Here is a 22,298-nt window from a genome sequence, read left to right as displayed (position 1 = left end):
TTGTTTGTTTGTTTGTTTTTCTAGTAAATTCAACAAAAATTGTTAATGTTTTACATGATATTGAAGTAATGGTAAGTTTTTGTATAATCTAGTGAATTAAATGCGTAACAAATTATGTACTTTAACTCATTTAATTCTTTTCATATTTTTTTTTTTTTGCTGACCAAAAAGATTTTAAGTTAGTCAGCATTAAAACTAATATTATAAAATGGATTCTGATCCAAATTCAAATCCATTATAAAACAGCCATTGTATTCTCTAATAATTCAGCAAGTTGTGATGCTGCTTGGATGTCATAAAGGGGCACATTTTGTTTTGTATATTCATACGCATAATGTTTCTTCATCGCTACCACATGTAACGTAAAGCAGTCCTGCTCATTGCAAATATATCTACCATGGTAGACCTTTTTTAACTTGCTCATAATTGTTAACATGTTATCATCATCTTCCTTTCCATCTCATCACTCTAAGGGATTCGAAACAGTATGTTAAAGACTACTAATGTAGCTTTGAACTAATTTCACCATGTTGCATCGTACTCATCTTTACTGTGGGCCCAGAACTACTGAATAATGGAGCAGATCTCTTCAGATTGACTTCTCCTTTCTTTGCACGGCTTCTCTTGTATAGAAGCTGAAAGAGCTGATAAAGAGTTAGAAATGTTGCCAGCCTCTCATTTTCCAGCTCAAAAGCTCTGGTTTAGTCCTGCCTGAACACAAAGCTGATTTTGTTTCACCACTCAGGGGCACAAGCACCCAGCGGCCCCAAAACAGCTTTAACTGTTACTTTCCTAATGGCAAATAAACCGTAAAGAGCTGTTTTTGTTTCTTCTCATTTACCAGCTGCTGTCACAGCCAGTAACACTTTAATCTGTTGGTCACCACAACCTTTGCTTGGTTGAAACTGCTTGGTCATCTATTTGTGTGTGTGTGTGTGTGTGTGTGTGTGTGTGTGTGTGTGTGTGTGTGTGTGTGTGTGTGTGTGTGTGTGTGTGTGTGTGTGTGTGTGTGTGTGTGTGTGTGTGTGTGTGTGTGTGTGTGTGTGTGTGTGTGTGTGTGTGTGTGTGTGTGTGGTTTTCTTCATTTCTGCTTTTCCCTTGTTTTGAATAATGCATTACTGACCTGACAGTCACTAACACATGCCGGTGTATAATATTTATTTTTTTTTTTTAAACTGTGGCTCTACAGCTTCCAAAGACACAAAATGTTAATTTCTCTCTAAACATAAATATTTTACGACTGTAGTTGCAGTTGTTGTTTTTTGTTTGTTTCAGGTAATTCAGTGTTACCAGCCTTTGCTGGAACTGATTCAGCTGGTCAGAGTCGCAGATCTCCCGAATCTCCTCCATTCCAGCACAGAGTTTGAACTGTATCTTTCCTAGAAGACAAAAGGCTCAAAGTGTCTATTTTTGTGTATTTGATCCATAAACAGTGCAGTCTGTTAGAGGATGCAAAAAATTATATCTACATCAGTGCACATAACACTAAATGCACACGAGGCATAAAATATGATTATTTTTTTTATTTTTTTTAGATGTGTAATGATTTGCCTCTGCAAAAGTTAATTCAAATTACTGTAAGGATGCCAGAAAAGACCTAAAGTCTTCTCATTTGTAAACAAACTAGTTAGAATGAATATAATTTGTTTCTCAAATAATTTATCGAAAAAGGACAAATTTGCTTCTTTTTGTCTAAATAACCAATGATTTTTTTTTTTTTTTTAAGATTTGGTGTCTGTATATGGCACTGCATGATTTATTGTATGCTATATTTATAAGAATTTGGCTAATATTCAGAAAGCCTTAAATTAATTATGCATAATAATCTATTTCACATTTATGCATTTGTCAAACGCTTTTATCCAAAGTGACTTCAGAATATAGAAACTTGTTCAAACTTTAAGAGTTAGTATACTTAATATATAATTTATTCAGAAAAAGATGCAATTGATCAAAAGTGACATTAAAGACATGCATAATGTTCCAAAAGTTTTCTATTTCAAGTAATTGTTGATCTACTTTCAATGAAAGAATCCTGAAAAAAATGCATCATGGTTTCCACAAAAATATTGGGCAGCACAGTCATTTTCAACATTGATAAAAAGAAATGAACCATTCACTAACTATACCAAGTTTCTGTCAATGTCACACAGTGAACTCTGCACTCAGAGCTAATAATTGTTGAGTTGAGATTGTTTCTCATGACTGTTTATACTGTAAACTTCCTCTGTGTATTGTTTCACACCTTGACTTGCTTCTACAGTGGACTGGCTTCCAAATCTGTCAAAGCTAAGCTACTCTTGGACCAGCTGTCCACATTGCGTGGAGAGGTAGGCCATCTCCAACACTATTATCACCAATTATTCTCTTCAGGCCCGATATTTATTCTCCCCAACTGAGATGTAGCCAAAGCTGTCAAAGTCATCTGAGACTGATGGTTGGATATTGATAACTTGCAACCAACAACATATTTCCCATAGCTGGAACACTGGGGCAACCAATGACAAGAAGTGTTTCCTGTTGCAGGTGGGAGCTTTGTTTTCTCTGTCCTGCGTGATAAGCGCTGAGACTTTCCCAGCAGCCTCCCAGCTCAGCTCCTGTAAATGGAGAGACTTCATGTCCAAACGTCCCAAGGACTTACCTGGTAGGAGCAGTGTTTAATAGAAACAGCCTGTTCTGAAGGCTCTTAGTATGTATAATTGTACCTTGCACATGTGAATGTGCCGCCTGGTGCTCGCATCACACGTTGTTAAATTATATGCTGACATTTATATGCTGCAGTTGCCTACTTTTATTCATGTGTATTTGCTAGTGTGCTATTAACTCTTCATCCTTCCAGTGCCTGATGTGGAGGTAAAAGGTGAGAGAGGCCACTACCTCTTCTTGGTGCAGGGGGCGGAGTCTGGAGGCTGCACAGCACGAATGATACACACGGCCAATCAGATCAATGGAGCTGCTGCCCTGGCAACTGTTAATGCCCTCATCAGGGAAAAAGTTCCGCCTTCCTCAGGTATGATCACCAATCATTTAAATGCACTGCCGATGTCAGCATTAATATGCACAAATGCAACAGTATGCCTCGAGCTGAATATTTGAGCATAGTTATAAATCAATGTGTATTGTTGGATTGAGAGGACTAATATGGTTCTTCTAAAGTAAGTTGGGCCCCCATGGCATTCAAGAACCACATTTATTAGAGTCAGATTAAACCCATACAACAGTCTCATCTATCACAGCAGCAGCTGAGACCACCTGGATGTCACCAAGATGACACAGAGGAGGTAATATACTCCACTAAGACCAGAACTGCACAGTTCATAAATGTAGAACACATTACATTTCCTCATTAATATGATTGTTGAAAACACTGGATTGGAAAGAACACAGACTTGTAGTCTTGTTTTCCATACAAACACAAAACAAACTACTGTGTTCCTGTCAAAAACAAGCCTTCAGACATTATCAAGTTAAACACTTTTAGTCCATATTTTTTCGATAGAGCAAACAAGGACATTTAGTCCTGGACAAATTTCCAAGTAAATAATCACTGGAATATGATAAGGATTTTGGACATTTTTTGTATGCCTCTCTCCTAAAAGATATTTTTCCCTTACTTTTTCCCACTTTCCATTTTGCAGTATTATGAAATTTTAACTCTCTTGGCTTTTTTACATGAAGTATCATTCTTGCACTTTTGTGTCGTCTCATTGATTAACATCTATTTCTAACTCGTGTAATCAGGTGGTTTGTGGTTCACTACTATTCTTAATAGCTCTTTGTAAAGTGAGAATGGCTGTATTTAAGCCCACTGCTGGAGACCTTTGTCGGGGTAAATTACTGCTCTTGAGCTCAGAGAATGCGTGGGTTTGCTCAGAGCCTCCTGTGGAGCTCAGAAATTTGTGCCAGATCCATAATTCAACCAGGCTTGATAACTAAAGACCACAGACCTTGGGCGAGTGGTTGGTTGTTATGCCCAACACCCAACAGTGGTTCAGCATTGGGATTACTTTGTACAAACAATGGACAGAAATGTTTGAAAAACTTTTTTGAGAAAGTGCATTGTGATGAGCACTCTAGAAATCCCCTCATATATGTGCTCTCTTCATTTGGTCTTTAGTTCCATTTCCAGCATTAAGCATCTTAGAATGCCATTAACATGTTATAGTGCAAATAAGTGTTATTTAACCAACAATTTACCACTTTACAAATTGTGTGTTTGAAAAATGAGCTAATACATAATTTGTAGCCTCTGTCCCTTCCTGGTTAGGATTTTAAGTTGGAAATGTAATTTTCAGGTCTACGCTTAGAAAGTGGGACTGTCAGTTAATCAAAACAAAATGCAGAAAAAAAATAACATTCATAAATTTTAATGTTCATAAATCTGGTTTGAACATTTTTTACACTTCTCTTTAAATGTTGCTTTTAATTCTGGGAAAAAAAGTGATTAATTTCAGAGCTATATGTGTAATCCACTAATGCATAAGCCATTATACAAAGTCAAAGCTATTAAATCAATTGAAGAGTTTACTGGTAATTCTTATTTCTTTTTTTTTCTTTTTTTTCTTCTTTTTTTTTTTTTAATTTTCATAAAACAACATTTCTCACAAATGTTGATGCATCAATTTTCATTCAACCCTCAATGGGACTTATTATGAAATCAAAGCTAGAAAAAAATAAATGACAGTTTTACACATATTTAAGACTAAAATAATTTTTCAAAATAATTTTTCAAAATCTGACCTTTGACTTTTTTTTTAGGGTTTTGACATTTCTAACTGGTTTTATCCTATTAGTGTAAATTATTTTTTGCCAAATTGTCTGGAACTTCACACACATTAAAATACATTTCCATTGTTTGAAAAGTAGTAAAAAAATGTCTTTGTGTTTCCAAAAAAAAAAAAAAGAAAGAAAAAAAACGACATTAAAAAGCATTCATATTGTGCTACTTTATTTCATTTGGGACTCACCATTTCAGATGCATTTTTACTGCCTGTAAAAAAGTAAAAGTAGTGAAACCATGTCTTAGTGTTTTAGAAAGCATTCCAAAAACTTTAACATTGTTTCTTTCTTGGAATTTCAAATCAATGATTGTAGCATAAGTGAAAATCAACAAGACTCTTCTTTTGCAGTGTGGCCTACACTTTCCACATGGAACTCAATTTTGACCTGTTTAGTCATCATTTTTAGAGGAGTATTTGTTTCTCAGTGTAGTGAGGCCAATAGGCAGTGGCATCTTTCCTGACTTTTGGTTGAAGTCAGACTCATCCATTGGATTGCCAGACAGAGAAGCGTGATTTGTCAGTGCAGAGAACACGTCTCCACTGCTCTCGAGTCCAGTGGCTTTACACCACTGCATCCGCTGCTTTGCATTGCACTTGGTGATGTAAGGCTTGGATTCAGCTGCTCGGCCATGGAAACCCATTCCATGAAGCTCTCTACACACTGTTCTTGAGCTAAACTGAAGGCCACATGAAGTTTGGAGGTCTGTAGCTATTGAAGTTGGCGACTTCTGCGCACTGTGCACCTCAGCATGCGCTGTCCCCGCTCTGTGATTTTTACATGGCCTACCACTTCGTGGCTGAGTTGCTGTTGTTCCCAATTGCTTCCACTTTGTTATGATACCACTAACAGATGACATGGAATATTTAGTAGTGAGGAAATTTTACGAATGGACTTATTGCACAGGTGGCAACCTATCACGGTAACACGCTTGAATTTACTGAGCGACCCATTCTTTCACAAATGTTTGTAGAACCAGTCTGCATGCCTAGGTGCTTGATTTTATACACCTGTGGCCATGGAAGTGACTGGAACACCTGAATTCAATGATTTGGAGGGGTGTCCCAATACTTTTGGCAATATAGTATATATTCTTCATCTCTGCCATCACTGGTTCCCGGGACGGACCCAGTGCGAGGTAGCGGAAGCGGGGCCCCCCATCAGTCCGTTCACCGCTGGGCCCCCTCAAGCTTGGGGCCTGGTGCGGTCCTCCTTGATCTTCAACTTTTTCCTTTCTTACTGTGACCTTATTTTCTGATTCACTGCTGTCACTATCATCAATATTTTCTCTCTGTCTTCTATAAAACTTACTGACATTAACCTAAAACACAGGCAAAAGGCTATTACACTGGCCGCCAGGACTGAACAGTAGTGCAGCAACACCGAAAATATGTATCCCCTAAAAGGACTTCATTTGTCATTTATGCATAACAGATTTTTTTGGGTCTGAGAGTTATTGATTTTGCAAAATGTGCATTAAAATTAACCAAAAACTTTAGAAAACACATTTAAGTGTACATACACCACATATGTGTATAAATATTGTAATGTAATTTTTTAATTTTATTTAATTAATATATATTATATTTCCTAGTCTGAAATGAACTCAGTGGACCCTTGACAGCATGTGACCTAACGTGCTCATGTCTCCTTCATTTGCTTGTTGCCAAAAATGTCAAGCACATGGCTAATAGATACATTTTATTGGTTATGAGAATACTAAACTATATATATTTTTTTTTTTGGTTGAAAATTATTATTGTATTTTAAATGCAATAATTTCTGCATTATTTATATATGACGCTACACCATAGAATGGTTAAAAATGGTGGTTAATGTAGTAATAGCATGGTAATAACACCGTAACTTTAAAAAACCCTAAATATTTGCACATTCACATTTTGCTAAAACGTTATTAATCAAATGCAATGTTGTTTTAGTTGAAAATTAAGTTATGATTGTTTTATATGCTTAAGTTCTACTGGGTCAAAACATCAAATATCTTCATTAGCTGTGATTGTGTCAGGCCTTACAGCAGTTTTGTATCCAGTGTGGACATGCAAATGCTTGTTACTAGGAACTTGTATGGTTATGAAACTATTTGTGGTTTTAAAGATTAGCATGACATACTTAAATTTTAGCTCATGCTTGAGTGTTAAAAGTGAAGTGAAAATATATAATGGCTCTTCTAAGTAGTAGACATGTAAGAGTATTAATGTAACAAAAACAAATCCTATAAGAAAGAATAACTACATTTCAGTGTTGAATCGAATGTGAGAAACATTAGATTGGACATTTTGGACAAGTTTTTCTCCCGGTTCTTTGCTTTAGACATGATTAACACCTCTCTCGACTCAATCTTCTGCATTCTCAGACTCTTATTCCCTCTTCTTTCTCCACAGGGAGCAGCACTGCTGACTGGCTGCGGTCCCTGCCGTATCTCCGTGGAGAGCAGTTCTTGCAGAGGGAGAGAAAGCTGGCCAAGGTGCAGACCCTGGTCCTCAAGGAATGCTGCCGTAAGTGTTTCCCAGGCAACGGAAATCTTTCACCAGGACCTCTAAGTATTCACACGCTGTTCTTCAGTCACCCCAGAGCAGCACATAGCTAATCATATTCCTCTGGTCACACATTCTCAATCTCACCTGAGCGCTTTCTGAAAATTAGGATCTCTTTGGAGCAGTAAACAAAAGAGCCTTTGTCGGCATCTCAACACCTGCTGTGTTAACAGAGGTTTTTGATGCAAGATCGACTGTGTGATTGATAGAATAATTGTGGTATGTCTGAACACTGTTATTAGGCTTGTAGCCAATAAATTCAGGTCAGTTTCAAAGGCTGTATCAAATATCAAATATCTTTTTCTCTGTAGACCCTGCATACAGAGTACATTGTATGTATATCTATGGGACAGTTTAATGAGAGAAATTTAATGATGGATGGATCTCATCTGTGGCTAGGGCGACGAGAGGAGGTCCAGAAGCCTGCTGCCATTCCTGTAAATGAATTGAAGGCTTTGCTGAGTCTAGCCAGAGAGCAGTACCTTCAGATGCATGACGCCACGCTGCCTAGAGCCACTAATCACATGTGCCTGGAGAAGGAGAACCAAACTTCATCTTCTAACAAAAGTGGTGAGGGGTACTTTAAAGTATTAGTTCACTTTAAAATGAAAATTACCCCAAGCTTTACTCACCCTCAATCCATTCTAGGTGTATATGTCTTTCTTCTTTCTGACAAACATAATCAGAGTTATATTAATAAATATCCTGACACATCCAAGCAATATTTATTAATATAACTCTGATTGTGTTCATTAGAAAGAAGAAAGTCCTATACATCTAGGATGGCTTGAGGGTGAGTAAAGCTTGGGGTAATTTTCATTTTAAAGTGAACTATTCCTTTAATAAAGAGCAGTTTACTTTAGGGATACATCATTTATAATAATTTTAATGATGGCTAAAAATTATTTAATAGGATAAATGTATAATATTATACACCATGTTATTACAATTATTAATCATAATATAACAATCATATATATATATATATATATATATATAATATATATATATATATATATATATATATATATATATATATATATATATATATATATATATATATATATATATATATATATATATATATATATATATATATATATACACCGTCTTACCATCTCATTTTTCAGAAATTAACAAAATGTGTTAAAGTTAAACATTCTGAAATGATCATTGACTTCATTATTTATTAAAAAAAAAGATTAACATGCTACAAGCTGAACCGGATTTTTATTTTATTTTTTTTAAATTGTGTAAACGAAAGAATATTGACTGACTAAAGGTGCGTCACATTTGTTCTGAAATGTGAAATCCAGCCAAATATTTGCCAGTGCTGCTTGGTTTCATAATTCTGTGTGAGCTGTGCTTCATATACCTCTCTGGTTTCTTAAATCTGGCTCTGGAAAGCTACTGCCCTGCAAAGTTTAGCGCCAACCCTAATCAAAGACACCTGAATAAGCTAATCGAGGTCTACAGAGTTAAATGTAGGTGAGTTTGATCAGGGTTTGAACTAAACTCTGCAGGGTAGTGGCCCTCCGGGGCCGAATTTGAGGAACCCTGCTCTACTGACAATAGACAATGGACCTTTTTTTGCCTGTGATCTTTGTTAATGTGACTGCACATGTAACCCAAAAACCAATGACATGCAGCAAAATATCAGAGAGTTAATTAGTGACACCTTTGTGCCTTTTAATGTCAAAAGATATGAGGCCCTAATATTATTTGGGTAAAAGCTACTATATTTTGCATACTTGGTTTAACATAGGGCTCTTATTAAGATTAACTTACTCCACCTGTTGCTCTTTTTAACCATTAATTGTTCTTCCAAAGGTGTGAAACATTCTTCTCACACAGAATGGCCAGAGAGGAGCGTCCTACAAAACTACGAGAACATACAGAGAGTCCGACAAAGATCCAGGTAAACCGTCTTGTACCATATCACCTTATGAAAACTCAGAACAATGTTTGTTCACCACATTACCATGTCTGGAGCTTTGGCTTATTGTCTTTGTTTAGGGTTTATTGAATCTCAAAACAATATATCCGATGAGAAAATGTGTGTATTTGTGAGCTTGTGTACTTGTTCAGTGTTTAGAAAAGTTTGTGGTTGGTTGGCCTGATGAATAAATTTTAGTGTCATCCACAGGTGCAGACTGTTCAGCAGTGGTTCCTCTGAGAGTCTGATGGGGCCTAAAGATAGCCAGAGGGGAAGTTCTACACTGCTGGATGCCAGAGAACTGCTCAAACACTTCACCCCTGATGGACTGCCTAGTGGAGAACTACAGCCACTGCCAGTGCTTAGAGGGTTGGTCATACACACAGTGTCTGACATGATGTCTCTTAATGACTTTTTCCCGCTAGCTTATTAAAACTGCAATTTGAGTCCCTCAAATCAAGCAGGGAGCCATGTGTGTACATGGTGGAAAGTTTTAAAACTTTGCATCTTTATTTTCTGCTTGCAGTGGTCTTAAAGGGAGAGCTCACCCAAAAATGAAAATATTTTATTTACTCACCCTCAAGCTGGTTCAAACCCATGACTTTTTTTCTGTGGAAGACAGTACATGAAATTTTTAAAGAATATTCTGTCCACCCCTTTCCATATAATAAAAATTAATGTCACCTTTCAAATTCCAAAATGTCCCACATTACTTGCCCTCTAATACATTATCTCTAGAAATGTGCCTATGTATTTAAAATTCCTCAACTCAGTGTCTCTGAATGTGGTTTGTCTTTTTGTTGTTTGTGTAGTGAGCATGCATTTCAGTTGTCTCCTGACCTCACACCTAGGAAGGTGACCAAGCTCCCATTCTCAAAGGCCGCCAGATCCCACTACCATGGAATAGAGTAAGCGTGCATATGAGTGTGCGTCTACATAAAAAAACAATCCACTATAAAGTCTATCCTACCTCCTCCATCTTCTCATGTATTCTCTGGTTGTGTTTCAGGTTCTGTCTGGATGAGTGTAAGGCTCTTGAGCGAGACCGTGGCTTTGTGAAGCTGCAGTCTCGTCTAATAAGGTATGAGACCCAGAGTACATGCTGTAAGGAGCCCTGCCCTGTGCCGTTCACCCTCAGCCCTGCACCCTCCCCAGCTGTGCTGTCTGAACCGGGCAGCGTGCCTGACGGTGAAGCTCTGCACAGTGAGCCGCCCCGCCTCAAACGCCGCTCCCGCGAAACAGACCTCCAGCAACACAAGAGGTGATGACACCGTATGCATACTAATGATGAAGGGTCATCTCGTGCCTTTTTGTTATGTATGAGTGGACTTCCTTTTTATATATATTTTTTGCATCAGGTAACATTTCATTTTTAAACTGGATGCATTAAAGTGGTAGTTCGCACAAAAATGAAAATTGTCATCAGCTTCATGTTTTTCCAAACCCGTTAATTCATCTTTGAAACACAAATGAAGATATTTGAATGAAATTAGAGAATTCTGTCCCGTCAAATACCACTTGGACGCTTCAAAAAGTTCATGAAGTGATCGTAAAACTAATCCATATGAATCAAATGTTTTAGTCAAAATTTTCTGAAGAGGCTCGATCGCTTTATATGATGATCAGATTTAACTTTTATTCACATAAAAACATCATCAATGCACAAATCATTATGGTAAACAGAAGAACCATTGAGGTCCATTCTCGTGTGTTACACAGCACGTTTGAGTTTCTGCAAGAACCAATGAGGTTTGTTTTTACGCATCAATCAAGTACGGTTGAGCTTCTGTTTATGTTATGTTTACTGTCAATGGAGGAACAGAAATCTTTCAGATTTCATTCAAATATATTCATGTGTGTTTCAAAGATGAATGAAAGTCTTATGAGTTTGGAATGACTTGAAGTGAGTAAATGATGGCAATTTTTTCATTTTTTGATTTAATTATTTGTGAATTTGTTTAATTTTTGTGATTCTCTTTACATTTATTTGTGCATCAAAATCTATTTATCTGGAAATAAGTAACAATTCTATACCCATAGTGCTAGGGGGTCTGTGGACAAATTAAAAGAACGAAAGAGTAAAACAAACAAACAAAAAGTAATAATAAAATAATATAAAATTGACCAAATTAGCCATTCTTCTCATGATTTCTGAGCAGTCTTTAGAAAGCAGAATGATAATATTATTCACAATTTATATTTGTAAATATTATTCTTATTACTATTATCATTTTAAATATTATTTTTTATTTTATTGGCAGTCATAGCTTTGTTTATTTAATAGGATTATAATTGTAATACTTCATATCACTTTTGTTAATTTAAAAGTTTATATTTTAATTGAAATATTTTTATATTAAAATAAAGTAAAAGTGTGATCTAATATTTACGTTTATTGTAAGGAACCCCCCATCGGCCCAAAAACGGAATCCGACAGCCTGGGCAAAGGTTAACGCGTGTTTCAGTGCCCCTGTGAAGTTCACTTAATTTCACTAGTTTAATCTGACTCCAATTTCAAATGATTATTAGTCTTAGGTTGTGTTTACAATTAGAAATTAATCATTGGTTATGTATTAATTTAGATATTTGATGATTCTGGGTATCCCATACTTTCAATTATTCGTTCATCAGGGACCCGATGCCGCACAGAGATACTCTCCCCGAGTTTTGGGGTAAACTCACGGACATAAACTCGCCAGTCTGATCTTCGTCAGAGGATTTAATAAGTTAGCTAATACCTTTTAGTCAGTTGCCTACTGCTCACTCGAACAAAAGTGTTTTTTACTTTAGCCACTTCCATACACCTTGCTAAATCAGCGGTAAACTGAAATCAAAAGGTCTTCAGATGAAGTGCCTACTGCACCTTCAGTTTGTTCTACCCTGGACACAGATTTACGGTAGCATTAGCCTCCCATAATTTACTGGTAATAATGATATCAGGAGAATCCAGAGTAAATCAAATATAACATTTTATTTGTCAGGTAAAAGTGTATCGTGGCAATTACACAAATAAAATTACACAAAATAAATAATTAGAAGCCAATTCAGAAATCATAAATACATAGCATTTTGTATCCTGTAGATGTTGTAAGGGCTATATATATTTGAGTCAATTGTTTGTTTATTTGTGTTAACAAAAATGAAACATGCCAAATTGTGCAGGCTGTCATACAAAGAAATTATGAACATGCAAAAATATATATATATATATATATAATATATTAGTTGGTGATCATGAGATATCCTCCATCAGAAACGATGGTGTTTCAAGGACAGTCTGTTTTATTGATATTCTAGTTGTCAGTCTTTACATAAGTCAGCCCATCGTTACGCACCACTTCTCACCAGTGCGCCACTCAATTAGACAGTCAAACTAATGTTTCTCTAGTTACTCTAATTTTCTCAAGCCGTTAGTTCATTGATTCTCCTGTGGGGCTCATTCTAGTTCTGCCTGCTCATCATCACCTTCCTCTGCTCCTCCGTCCCACCACTTTACATGCATTTGAATGCACCATACGTCATTCACACCGAAATTGAATATAGATCTGTGCTTGATGGCTTTGTCAAAGAGTGAAATGAGCAATGAATGAAAATTACTGAGCAGCGCTGCAATGAATGTCAAAGACTCATCCTTTCCAGCATTTTTAGTTGAAATCACATAGACCCTCAATAAAAATGTTTCAAATACGGCAGCGATCAAATGTCTAATGTTTGGCCGCCTTTGTCGCCGCAGAAGCCCAGCGTGCATTAGATGATGTGTTGTCAGGACGTGAGGTTATTGACTTTTTTTTTTAAGCTGGCCCACTGCAGAACTCCAGGGGCCACATTAATTTTAAGGCCTATCATCATCTCAGACTTTTCACTGCTCTGAAATTACCACAGCAGTGTCACATCATCAGGAACTAAAAGCACGAGCCTGGAAATTTATGTTTAAGGCTGATGCTCCTGGAACTGAGCAGTTTCTTATTAAATGGGCTTTAGAATGAGAGTGCTAGAGCTGAGATCTCCAGAAGAAAAAGAGGTAGAAGTGTGTGCTCCAGTGCTTAAGTAGACCATCACATCAAGTCATTTTGATTAGAGTTTTGACGTGAACAACAAAGTGAGATTGAGAGATTGATGATCTCAGAAAAGCAATATCTTACGCCATCCACCTCATCCCCATTAAAATCCCTTTCTGCCGCTCTCAGGTTCTGTAAATCGGAGAGCTCTGAATCTCTGGGCACAGGTGGCACTCATCCTGCAGTGGGGGCTCTACGGCAGCAGGCGGCCCGCTCCAGCTCAGGTCTGGCCAGACGCTCTGCTTCTGTTGCCGACCCCTCACCCAGTCAAAAACCCAGCCAGACCCAGACCGAGTCCCGCTCCCAGAAACACAACAGGGTAAGTGCTAACCAGACCAAAGAGAATTCATACATTTTCTGCAGAGATTTGGGGAAATATCTGGGTTAGTAATACATTAGGGATCCACTATATATTGGTACCATTTTGTTTATCTTGTGAGATTAGATCATTAGTTTTATTTTCCCTATTTTATATTTGGATTACCTTTTTGCTGTCATCTAATGCTCACTTAAAATTAATCTTTAAAAGGATGATAATTGAATTACACTATTACATGTCATTTTTAAGAAATCTTCAAATGAATATCCACTTTTTCATACTGTACAATATAAAGTTGTGATGCCTAAATTCAATTGTAACATGTAAAAACAATTGATTTTAGTGTTTTAGTTTTAGACAAAATAGAATGGAAAAATAGTAGTAAATAAATAAATAATTGAAATTAAATATTTTAAAAACACTAATAAACTAATAATCAGCTTACTGGTATCAGCTAGCATCCCTTGAAAATATTTAAAAATATCTAAATGTTAAATTAAATGGAACTGAGAATGCTTCACTTTTATTGATAGTGGAAATCATCCTAAATTATCCTGTTTATAACTTTACAACTTGACAAATATATGGGCATGAAATATTGATTCAAGTGCTAACATAAAACTTAAAACTAGTAAAACATAAAAAATAGTACAGCTATGTAGGAAATTGGTTGCCAGGGACAATGGTCAAATATGCTGTTTAAGAGTCGTTATAGCAAATATCTGCCCACTAAATGCTGGAATCAAGTATTTCAGAGAACCATGTGATAACCCTTTAAATGGGTTGAGAGCTATTTTGGCTTAATACACCCAAAAATGACAAAAATGTAATTTATTACTCACCCTCATGTCGTTCCACACCTGTAAGTCCTTCATTCATCTTTGGAACACAAATTAAGATATTTTTGATGAAATTTTTTTATTTATTTATTTATTTATTTTTTTGCGCACAAAATGTATTCTCGTCACTTTTATAGACCTGGAATGTGGTACTTGCGTTGCTTTCTATGGGGGATAAAAAAAAAAATAAAAAAAAACTTGGATTTCATGAAAAATCCCTTTTAATATGTGTTCCGAAGATGATCTGAGGTCTTACGGGTTTGGAACAACATGAGGGTGAGTAATTGATGAGATGTAATTTTTGGGTGAACTAAACTCTTTAACACCTTCAATCTTCTTATTCAGTGAATTCACTACTACATTCATCAACAAATGTCAGGTCTATATGTGAGGTCTGTGAGTGCAATAGTTACGTTATTGTGCATCGTTTTCATCCGGTGTTTCTGCTCCAGATGCTGAGGGAGGTGGTTGCTAAGACGCTCAATAAACACGGGATCAGCAGCGAGCACAAGTGCTTTGAAGCCTGCAGTCAGAGACTGTTTGACATATCAAAGTTTTATCTGAAGGTGGGTATGAATCGCTCTGCCTCTTCCCCTCGCACCCTGCTGTCCTGCCTTTAGGACATCTTTGAAGCTCTCAAAATATGCTGTGTAAACGCTGCCGATTGATGTTATCTACATCATCTATCCATGACAGGGGAGCAAAAACTTAGTTCAAGAAACTTGTTTCAATTTGCTTTGTTCCTAAAGCATTGGTGAGGGGGAAAAAAAGCACTTTATTATTACTCCCTGAAGTTATTCAAGGTTTTTTCGTGCACCAAAATCTATTAATTTATACAGGCTGGCTTTGCTACTGTACCTTTAAGACCTTATAATAAAAATTACCTTTGTGATAGGATAACCTTTACTTACCAGCATAGTTCTTAGTGTTGTTAATCAGGACATGTCTAATCGTTGGATACTGAATAGACAAATGATATACTTTATAAACACGAGTGGCTATGTGCATTCATGTTTTTAAACATAACATTTACTGAAACGACATCAAAAAAATGGACAGAGTAGAATGAGGAGAGAGCTTTATGCGAATACCTGTTTCCTATATATATTTATATAATGCATTTTAGAATGTATTTATTTCTGTGTTGGCATAACTGAATTTTCAGCATTATTACTCCAGTCTTCAGTGTCGCATGATCCTTCAGAAATCATTCTAATATCCTAATTTGGAAATAAAAGACATTAAAAACACTTATCAATGTCAAAAAAGGTTGATACGTGTTTGTTCAGGATTATACGATGAATAGAAAGAACAGCATTTATATTAAATAGAACATTTTTGTAACCATGTAAATGTCTTTAATGTCACTTTTGATCAGTTTAATGCATCCTTGAATGAAAGTATTGTTTTCTTTTAGAAAAATCTTACTGACTCCAAACATTTGAATGCAAGTATGCATAAATGTAATAGATCATTAGCATAGCTTAGCTTGCAAAATGTTCTTTATTAAACAGTTACGCCTCAGCAACCTGTGTTTGTTTTGCAACAGGATCTGAAAACCTCACGTGGCCTTCATGAGGAAATGAAGAAAGCAGCCAGTAACAATGTCAAACAAGTAAAACACACAGTTCTTGAACATGACAATTTACAACTATGTTGTTTTATTTTGAGTGATTTGATTTAAGATATTCTCGTTCTCATCCACAGGTGATTGATTGGGTTGTGGAGAAATCTAAAAGATGAACAATCATTTTCAGTCTGAAATGTTGAAGGTAAACCTGCAGTAGGACGTCATGATAAGAACAACATGATGCTACAAAATAAATAGAAAAGGCTTTTTTAAAAGAGCTTCTAATGCAACAGAACTTCTCACAGCATTAATCAAGGAAATGTTCCTGACAGGAGTTTTTTTATGTATTTGTGATAATCATAGATTTTAATGTATTAAAACTGTTATTTTATTTGGCTTTATATGGTTTTCACTAGAAAAGAAATATGAACTCTCAAACACTCTGACAAACAACAGCCAAATATGGCTGCAAATTTTCTGAGAAACGCTGTTTTGCATCATGAAAATCAGTCGGAGGGCGTTTCTGACCAGATCACATTTCAGTAATCAGAGTTCGCTCAAATCACCACTCGAGCATGAAACAAGGAACGCATGAAAGTTTCAAAACCTCATCATGCCCTCTGATTACCATGTATTTTTGTTTTTTGTTGATCACACACAAACCGCCACTGCACACATCTCAAGTAGTTTGCCCCAAAATTACTGCTGTGTTTGGATCAAAAGGTCACACTGGGCTGAGATCATAAAGAGTATCTGCTCCCTGTTACTCCTTGCCCAGAGAAGGTTGAAGGTGTCTCGTTTGGCAAAGTTGCCAAACACATTCCAGTCCCACACAGGGCCATTGTTCTCGCTTCTGGGTGCCCAGAGGGGTGATGGGAAAGGAGGGAGGGGGTTGCGCATTACATTGGAAGCCCTGAGAGCCCTCGAAGGCAACATGCAATTTGAACTCACTCGCTACTTATCAACAGAGCTGCTCTAGTTAATAGAGTGGAACTCAATGTTATGATAGTGAATAAAAAAAACGATTATTTTAATAGGGTTTCTGTTTATTTTGATACATTGTGATATTCCATTTTCCCCAGCTTTAAATTAGTATTTTGACCTGTGTGGGTAAACTATTCAAATCCAGACTTGTTTTCTGACAAGAAAAGAAGCTCTTTTCTACAGTGTTTAAACATCTCACTTTGTTCTCCGTGTTGACGTCGATATAAAAGGGTTCATTTCATGAGCAATCGAATGTTCCTTGATCTTTTCATAGGAGTTCATTGTACTATGAAAACATGCTGTAATTTTCAGAACTCTAAACTTCCTCCCAGTTACCATTTATTGAAACTTAAACTGAAAATGAGGAAGTAAATAATGTTATTATTCCTAAAGAGTAGAAGTAAAGTAAAATACGGAAGTCTGTCAGTAGGTGTGTAGAAACTGCTGTTGTTGTAGAATCTGAAAATATATATAATCTCTTTGTGTGAAAGGATTAACTCAACACATTTACTCACCCTCTTGTTGTTCCAAACCTGTATGACTTTGTTCTGCTCAATACAAATAAGGTATTTTTTCTTGAATTTTTTTGTCTGCATTATTAAAGTCAATGGGCTCTAAATATTTGTGACAATATTTGGATTTGCACTGACCAGTGTTTTGATTTAAGAGTGAATCATGCAGCGTAATTAAGTCACTTCAGTAGACCAAAATATACCAGTCAAGTCGTATGTATTAAAGGTGCGTTCACACCATGTCAAAATTACAGTAATTACAAGATTCATGACTTGTAAAAAGCATTTACATCCTAGAACTTGTAATTACAGCTTGAAAGCTCCGACTTGTACCTCCTGACAACTGCAACACCATGTGGAACACAGAATACCAGAAGCCGCAGCAATAAAACCGTTATTTCATATTTAAGTATTATTAATAAATAACTGTTCATATGTTAATAATGCAAGAATAATCTGAAAATAAGCATGACATAATATAGTTTAATGTCGCTAGCACAAAGTTTAATAATCTTACATCCCACTAAATAAGTTTAAGGCATTTGCATAACCGTTACAGTAAATCTTTACAATAAGGTTTCATTAGTTAACTACTTTAGTTAACATGAACTAAGAATGAACAATACTACTACAGCATTTATTAATCTTAGTTAAAAGTTGTATTTGTAAACATTTGTTAATTCACAGTGCATTAACTAACAATGAACAGCAGTATTTTTATTAACTAACATTAAAGGGATAGTTCACCCAAAAATGAAAATGTGATGTTTATCTGCTTACCCCCAGGGCATCCAAGATGTAGGTGACTTTGTTTCTTCAGTAGAACACAAATGATGATTTTTAACTCCAACTGTTGCGGTCTGTCAGCCGTATAAAGCGTGTCAATGGGAACTTCGTCTATAAGAGTAAAAAAAAACAAAAAAAAACACGCACAGACAAATCCAAATTAAACCCTGCAGCTTGTGACGACACATTGATGTTCTAAGACACGAAACTATCGGTTTGTGCGAGAAACCGAACAGTATTTATATCACTTTTTTACCTCTAAAACACCACTATGTCCAACTGCCCTCCACATCCGGTTAGTGAGGTCTGATCGCGCTCTGACAACGGAAGTGATGTCTTGCACTCATTGAAGCAAAGCACGAGAGATCACTTCCATCATCAGAATGTGTTTTTTGACCTCACCAACCGGATGTGCAGGGCAGTTGGACATAGTGGTGTTTTAGAGGTAAAAAAAGATATAAATACTGTTGGGTTTCTCGCACAAACCGATCGTTTCATGTCTTAGGACATCAATGTGTCATCACGAGCCGCAGGATTTGTCTGCATGTTTTTTTGACTCATAGATTGTGTTCCCATCGACACGTATTATATGGCTGACAGACGGCAACGGTTGGAGTTAAAAATCATTATTTGTGTTCTACTGAAGAAACAAAGTCACCTTCATTTTGGATGCACCATCACATTTTCATTTTTGGGTGAACTATCCCTTTAAGTACTCACCCTCATGTCATTTCAAACCCGTAAGACCTTTTTAGACCCATTTTTGATCAAATCCAATGATAAAATCCGATAAACTAAATAACGACTTTATTCAACAGTATCTAGTGATGGGCGATTTCAAAACACTGCTTCATAAAGCTTCGAACCACTGATTCAAACAAAAGCTTCGAAGCTTCATGAAGCAGTGTTTTGAAATCGCCCATCACTAGATACTGTTGAATAAAGTCATTATTTTGTTTTTGCACACAAAAACTATTCTCGTCACTTCATAACATTAAGGTTGAACCACTGTAGTCACATGAACTGTTTTAAATATGTCTTTAATAGCTTTCTGGGCATCTGAAAGTGTTAATTGTCTTGCTGGCAATGGAGGCCTCACTGAGCCATCTGAATTCATCAAAAATATCTTAATTTGTGTTCCGAAGATAAACTAAAGTCTTACAGGTGTGGAACGACATGAGGGTGAGTAAATAATGACAGAATTTTCATTTTTGGGTGGACTAACCCTTTAACAAAGATGAATAAATACTGTAACAAATGTATTGCTCATTCTTAGTTCATGTTAACAAACAAGACCTTATTGTAAAGTGTTACCACTGTTACTTGTAGTGTGGTTTGTCTTACTCAAAATACTCCAATTCATTTTGCCTTTATTAGTGTTGCCATAAAAAATGCATAATATTAATAATATTACTGATGATGTTCCAGCTTACCATCTAGTAATTATGGCATGGCATGAGCGTAGCATAACTTCACACTATGTATATTATATAAACAAACTTTTACATTAGATGTGATTAATCACGATTAATCGATTTGACTGTATGTCCTTTTGGAGCATAAAAGTCTTGGGCTTTCAATATTGAATTGACTTTCATAATATGAACAAAATCATTCTTCAAATTCATCATCTTTTGTGTTCCAAGAATTTAAAATGACTTGAGGGCGAGTAAATGACAGAATTTTCATTTTAGAATGAACTATCTATTTACTGTGGAAAACAGATTCCCAGGCCTTTGACTCCTGTATCTGTCATGTGTGCTGGAATGTGGCAGGGACGGTTTCACAGATGACACAAAGGCTGTGCCACAGGGGCCCTGCTGTCCCCAAATCCATAACCCCTACAATGGAGCGGTGCTCTGGGAATGCTCAGTGCCCGACAATGGACACTAATTGCTGGTTAACTTGGAAACTCTCAAGTACTCTAATTTATAATCTGACATCTGAAGTACTTCAGTGGCCATTGTGTGTGCATATGACCACAGGCCAACGAGAGAAAATCTGAGCCTCCACAATAGTTGTTGTGCTAGTGTGCATGCATGCACATCACGCAATAATTGAGAACATTCTTCTGATGAATATTAAAAAAACAACTACACAAATGTGGCAGCGTTACTACAGATTTCTTTTGCATGTCACAAGTTTAAAGCAGTACTTCTAATTTTGGAAGTGAAACATTTGTAAAAGTCACCGAAACTCCATTTGTCTGTGGAAACAGATACAGTTCTGAAGGGGAGGGCTGACCCTGTCTCGATTTCCCCTTTTGTCACAAAGGCCTTGTGAAAGCAGACAGTTTGTTGACATGCCTCTTTGATGACCAGCACTCTAGAATGTCCTTGTTGATTCTGCTCAACCATCGGTGTAGTGCATATCCCGAGTGAAAGTACCAGAAACTAAACGAGATGTTTTAACTTTTATGTGCATTAACAGGGTTTAAACTAGCCTTTCTTTAATCCACATTAGCTGCCAGACAGATGCAATTACTCAGACAGCTGTCATACAGATGGCTGCCTTCCCTACTGTTATATAGAAGTTAATGGTACTGTAAGTGCTGAATACTCTGCTGTATTGGATTCTATAATAATACTTCCAGTATTATTTTTTAGTTCCAATCACAAGCTAGTGTTCATTATATAGTTTCTTCTTAGAAAATCAATGTGAAATTGTGTTTCACTATAATTAATATTTCTCTGAAAAATACATAGTTTATCATTACTGAAATGTAATTAAAATCATTCAGAGGTCTGGTTTGCTACAGCGTCAGTTCCGCAACATCGCTCTCACTGCGAGTTCCGCCTCTTTCTGGATTTCCCTTCTCAGTGTTGAAATAATCACGTCACTGTTTCAGTCTGTAACAGTTCAATCTCAGGCTACCAATCCTAATCTTGCAATCTTGGCTGAAAGGAAGGAGTGGAGGATAAAAACAATAGGCTTGGGACAGGAGTGCAAGTCCAGTTGCTGTGAATGAGAAAAAAAACAAGATATTAAGCAATGAAGGGAAGTTCCTGATGTGACAAACAAATGTTGAGAGCAACACTCTTGATCAGCCAGGTCTTCTCAGGATCATCTATCAGTACAGACATGTTCTTGTTCTGAAGAATTCCTCATATGGATCAGTGATATTTTATTTATAAAATCTGTAAAATATGAAGACCTGAGAAGACCTGCCTGATCATGATTGTCGCTCTCAGCAACAATCAGTCAGTTTTGTTCCATTTAATGTGTCATTGTTGGATAAAAGTATTCTTTTTTTTTTTTTTACCTAAAGTTGTACAGTAACCTAAAAATTAATATTTATTTGAATATATTTTTAATAAACATGAAAAATGTCACACTAAGACGTCCATGAACATTTACTAATGACGCAACTTATATACTTAATAGCAAAACACCACACTCTCAGCATGGATGACTAATTTTTTGCTGCTGAATTAACTTCAGATTTTACTTACAATTTCACCCTCATTCCCACCGAAATCCAAGTAGAGGATCCGTACGCCGTCATCAGCAGACATCTTCAGCTTTTCAAATGGGTAGCTGAAAAGTGGCTGTGCCAGAGAGCTGTCCTCTCCATCTGCTATGACAGAGAAACCTCGCTCATAGTGAATGACCAACCGGCAGTCCTGACCCTGATACATACAACCTGAAGGAACAGAAACATGGAATATTTACAGAATATTCTTTTTTTTTTTGCCTTTATTATAATAGGATAGTGAGTTGACAGGAAATGAAGTGGGAGAGAGAGAAGGCGACGGGATCGGGAAAGGTCCACAAGCCGGGACTCGAACTCGGGTCGCCCGAAGCGCAACAACGCTATATGTCGGCGCTGCCCACTAGGCTATTGGCGCAGACAAGATTTAAAGGTGCCCAAGAACATTCTTTCACAAGATGTAATATAAGTCTAAGGTGTCCCCTGAATGTGTCTGTGAAGTTTCAGCTCAAAATACCCCATAGATGATT

The 22,298-nt window shown here is 36.5% G+C and overlaps 2 protein-coding genes across 3 annotated transcripts in view; one reads left to right on the top strand and one right to left on the bottom strand.

Annotated features, from left to right (window-relative positions):
- Positions 1–18,760, top strand: part of mtbp (MDM2 binding protein) — a 29,230-nt gene extending 10,470 nt beyond the window's left edge. Inside the window, exons 9-22 of one of the 2 annotated variants that reach the window (XM_067393347.1) lie at positions 1,276–1,370; positions 2,264–2,330; positions 2,527–2,644; positions 2,840–3,010; positions 7,182–7,295; positions 7,734–7,904; positions 9,165–9,252; positions 9,481–9,639; positions 10,083–10,178; positions 10,280–10,531; positions 13,458–13,647; positions 14,939–15,052; positions 16,036–16,101; positions 16,194–18,760. In XM_067393347.1, coding sequence (XP_067249448.1) covers positions 1,276–1,370; positions 2,264–2,330; positions 2,527–2,644; positions 2,840–3,010; positions 7,182–7,295; positions 7,734–7,904; positions 9,165–9,252; positions 9,481–9,639; positions 10,083–10,178; positions 10,280–10,531; positions 13,458–13,647; positions 14,939–15,052; positions 16,036–16,101; positions 16,194–16,229 — 1,737 coding nt within the window. In that variant the 3' untranslated portion in view covers positions 16,230–18,760. Of the gene's footprint in view, positions 1–1,275; positions 1,371–2,263; positions 2,331–2,526; positions 2,645–2,839; positions 3,011–7,181; positions 7,296–7,733; positions 7,905–9,164; positions 9,253–9,480; positions 9,640–10,082; positions 10,179–10,279; positions 10,532–13,457; positions 13,648–14,938; positions 15,053–16,035 lie in introns of both variants that reach the window. The other variant, XM_067393346.1, reaches the window with a different exon arrangement.
- Positions 18,761–18,812: 52 nt separating this feature from the next.
- The window catches only part of sntb1 (syntrophin, basic 1), a 39,828-nt gene continuing 36,342 nt past the window's right edge, over positions 18,813–22,298 (bottom strand). The window contains exons 6-7 of the mRNA XM_067402579.1: positions 21,791–21,981; positions 18,813–21,296 (exon numbers count right to left, since the gene is read on the bottom strand). Coding sequence (XP_067258680.1) covers positions 21,204–21,296; positions 21,791–21,981 — 284 coding nt within the window. The 3' untranslated portion in view covers positions 18,813–21,203. The remainder of the gene's footprint in view (positions 21,297–21,790; positions 21,982–22,298) is intronic.

The sequence above is a fragment of the Chanodichthys erythropterus genome, chromosome 2 (genome assembly GCF_024489055.1).
Source record: "Chanodichthys erythropterus isolate Z2021 chromosome 2, ASM2448905v1, whole genome shotgun sequence".
In the NCBI taxonomy this organism is placed as follows: Eukaryota; Metazoa; Chordata; class Actinopteri; order Cypriniformes; family Xenocyprididae; genus Chanodichthys; species Chanodichthys erythropterus.
The sequence above is the reverse complement of the archived record's forward strand: the minus strand, read 5'-3'. Positions and strand labels throughout refer to the sequence as shown.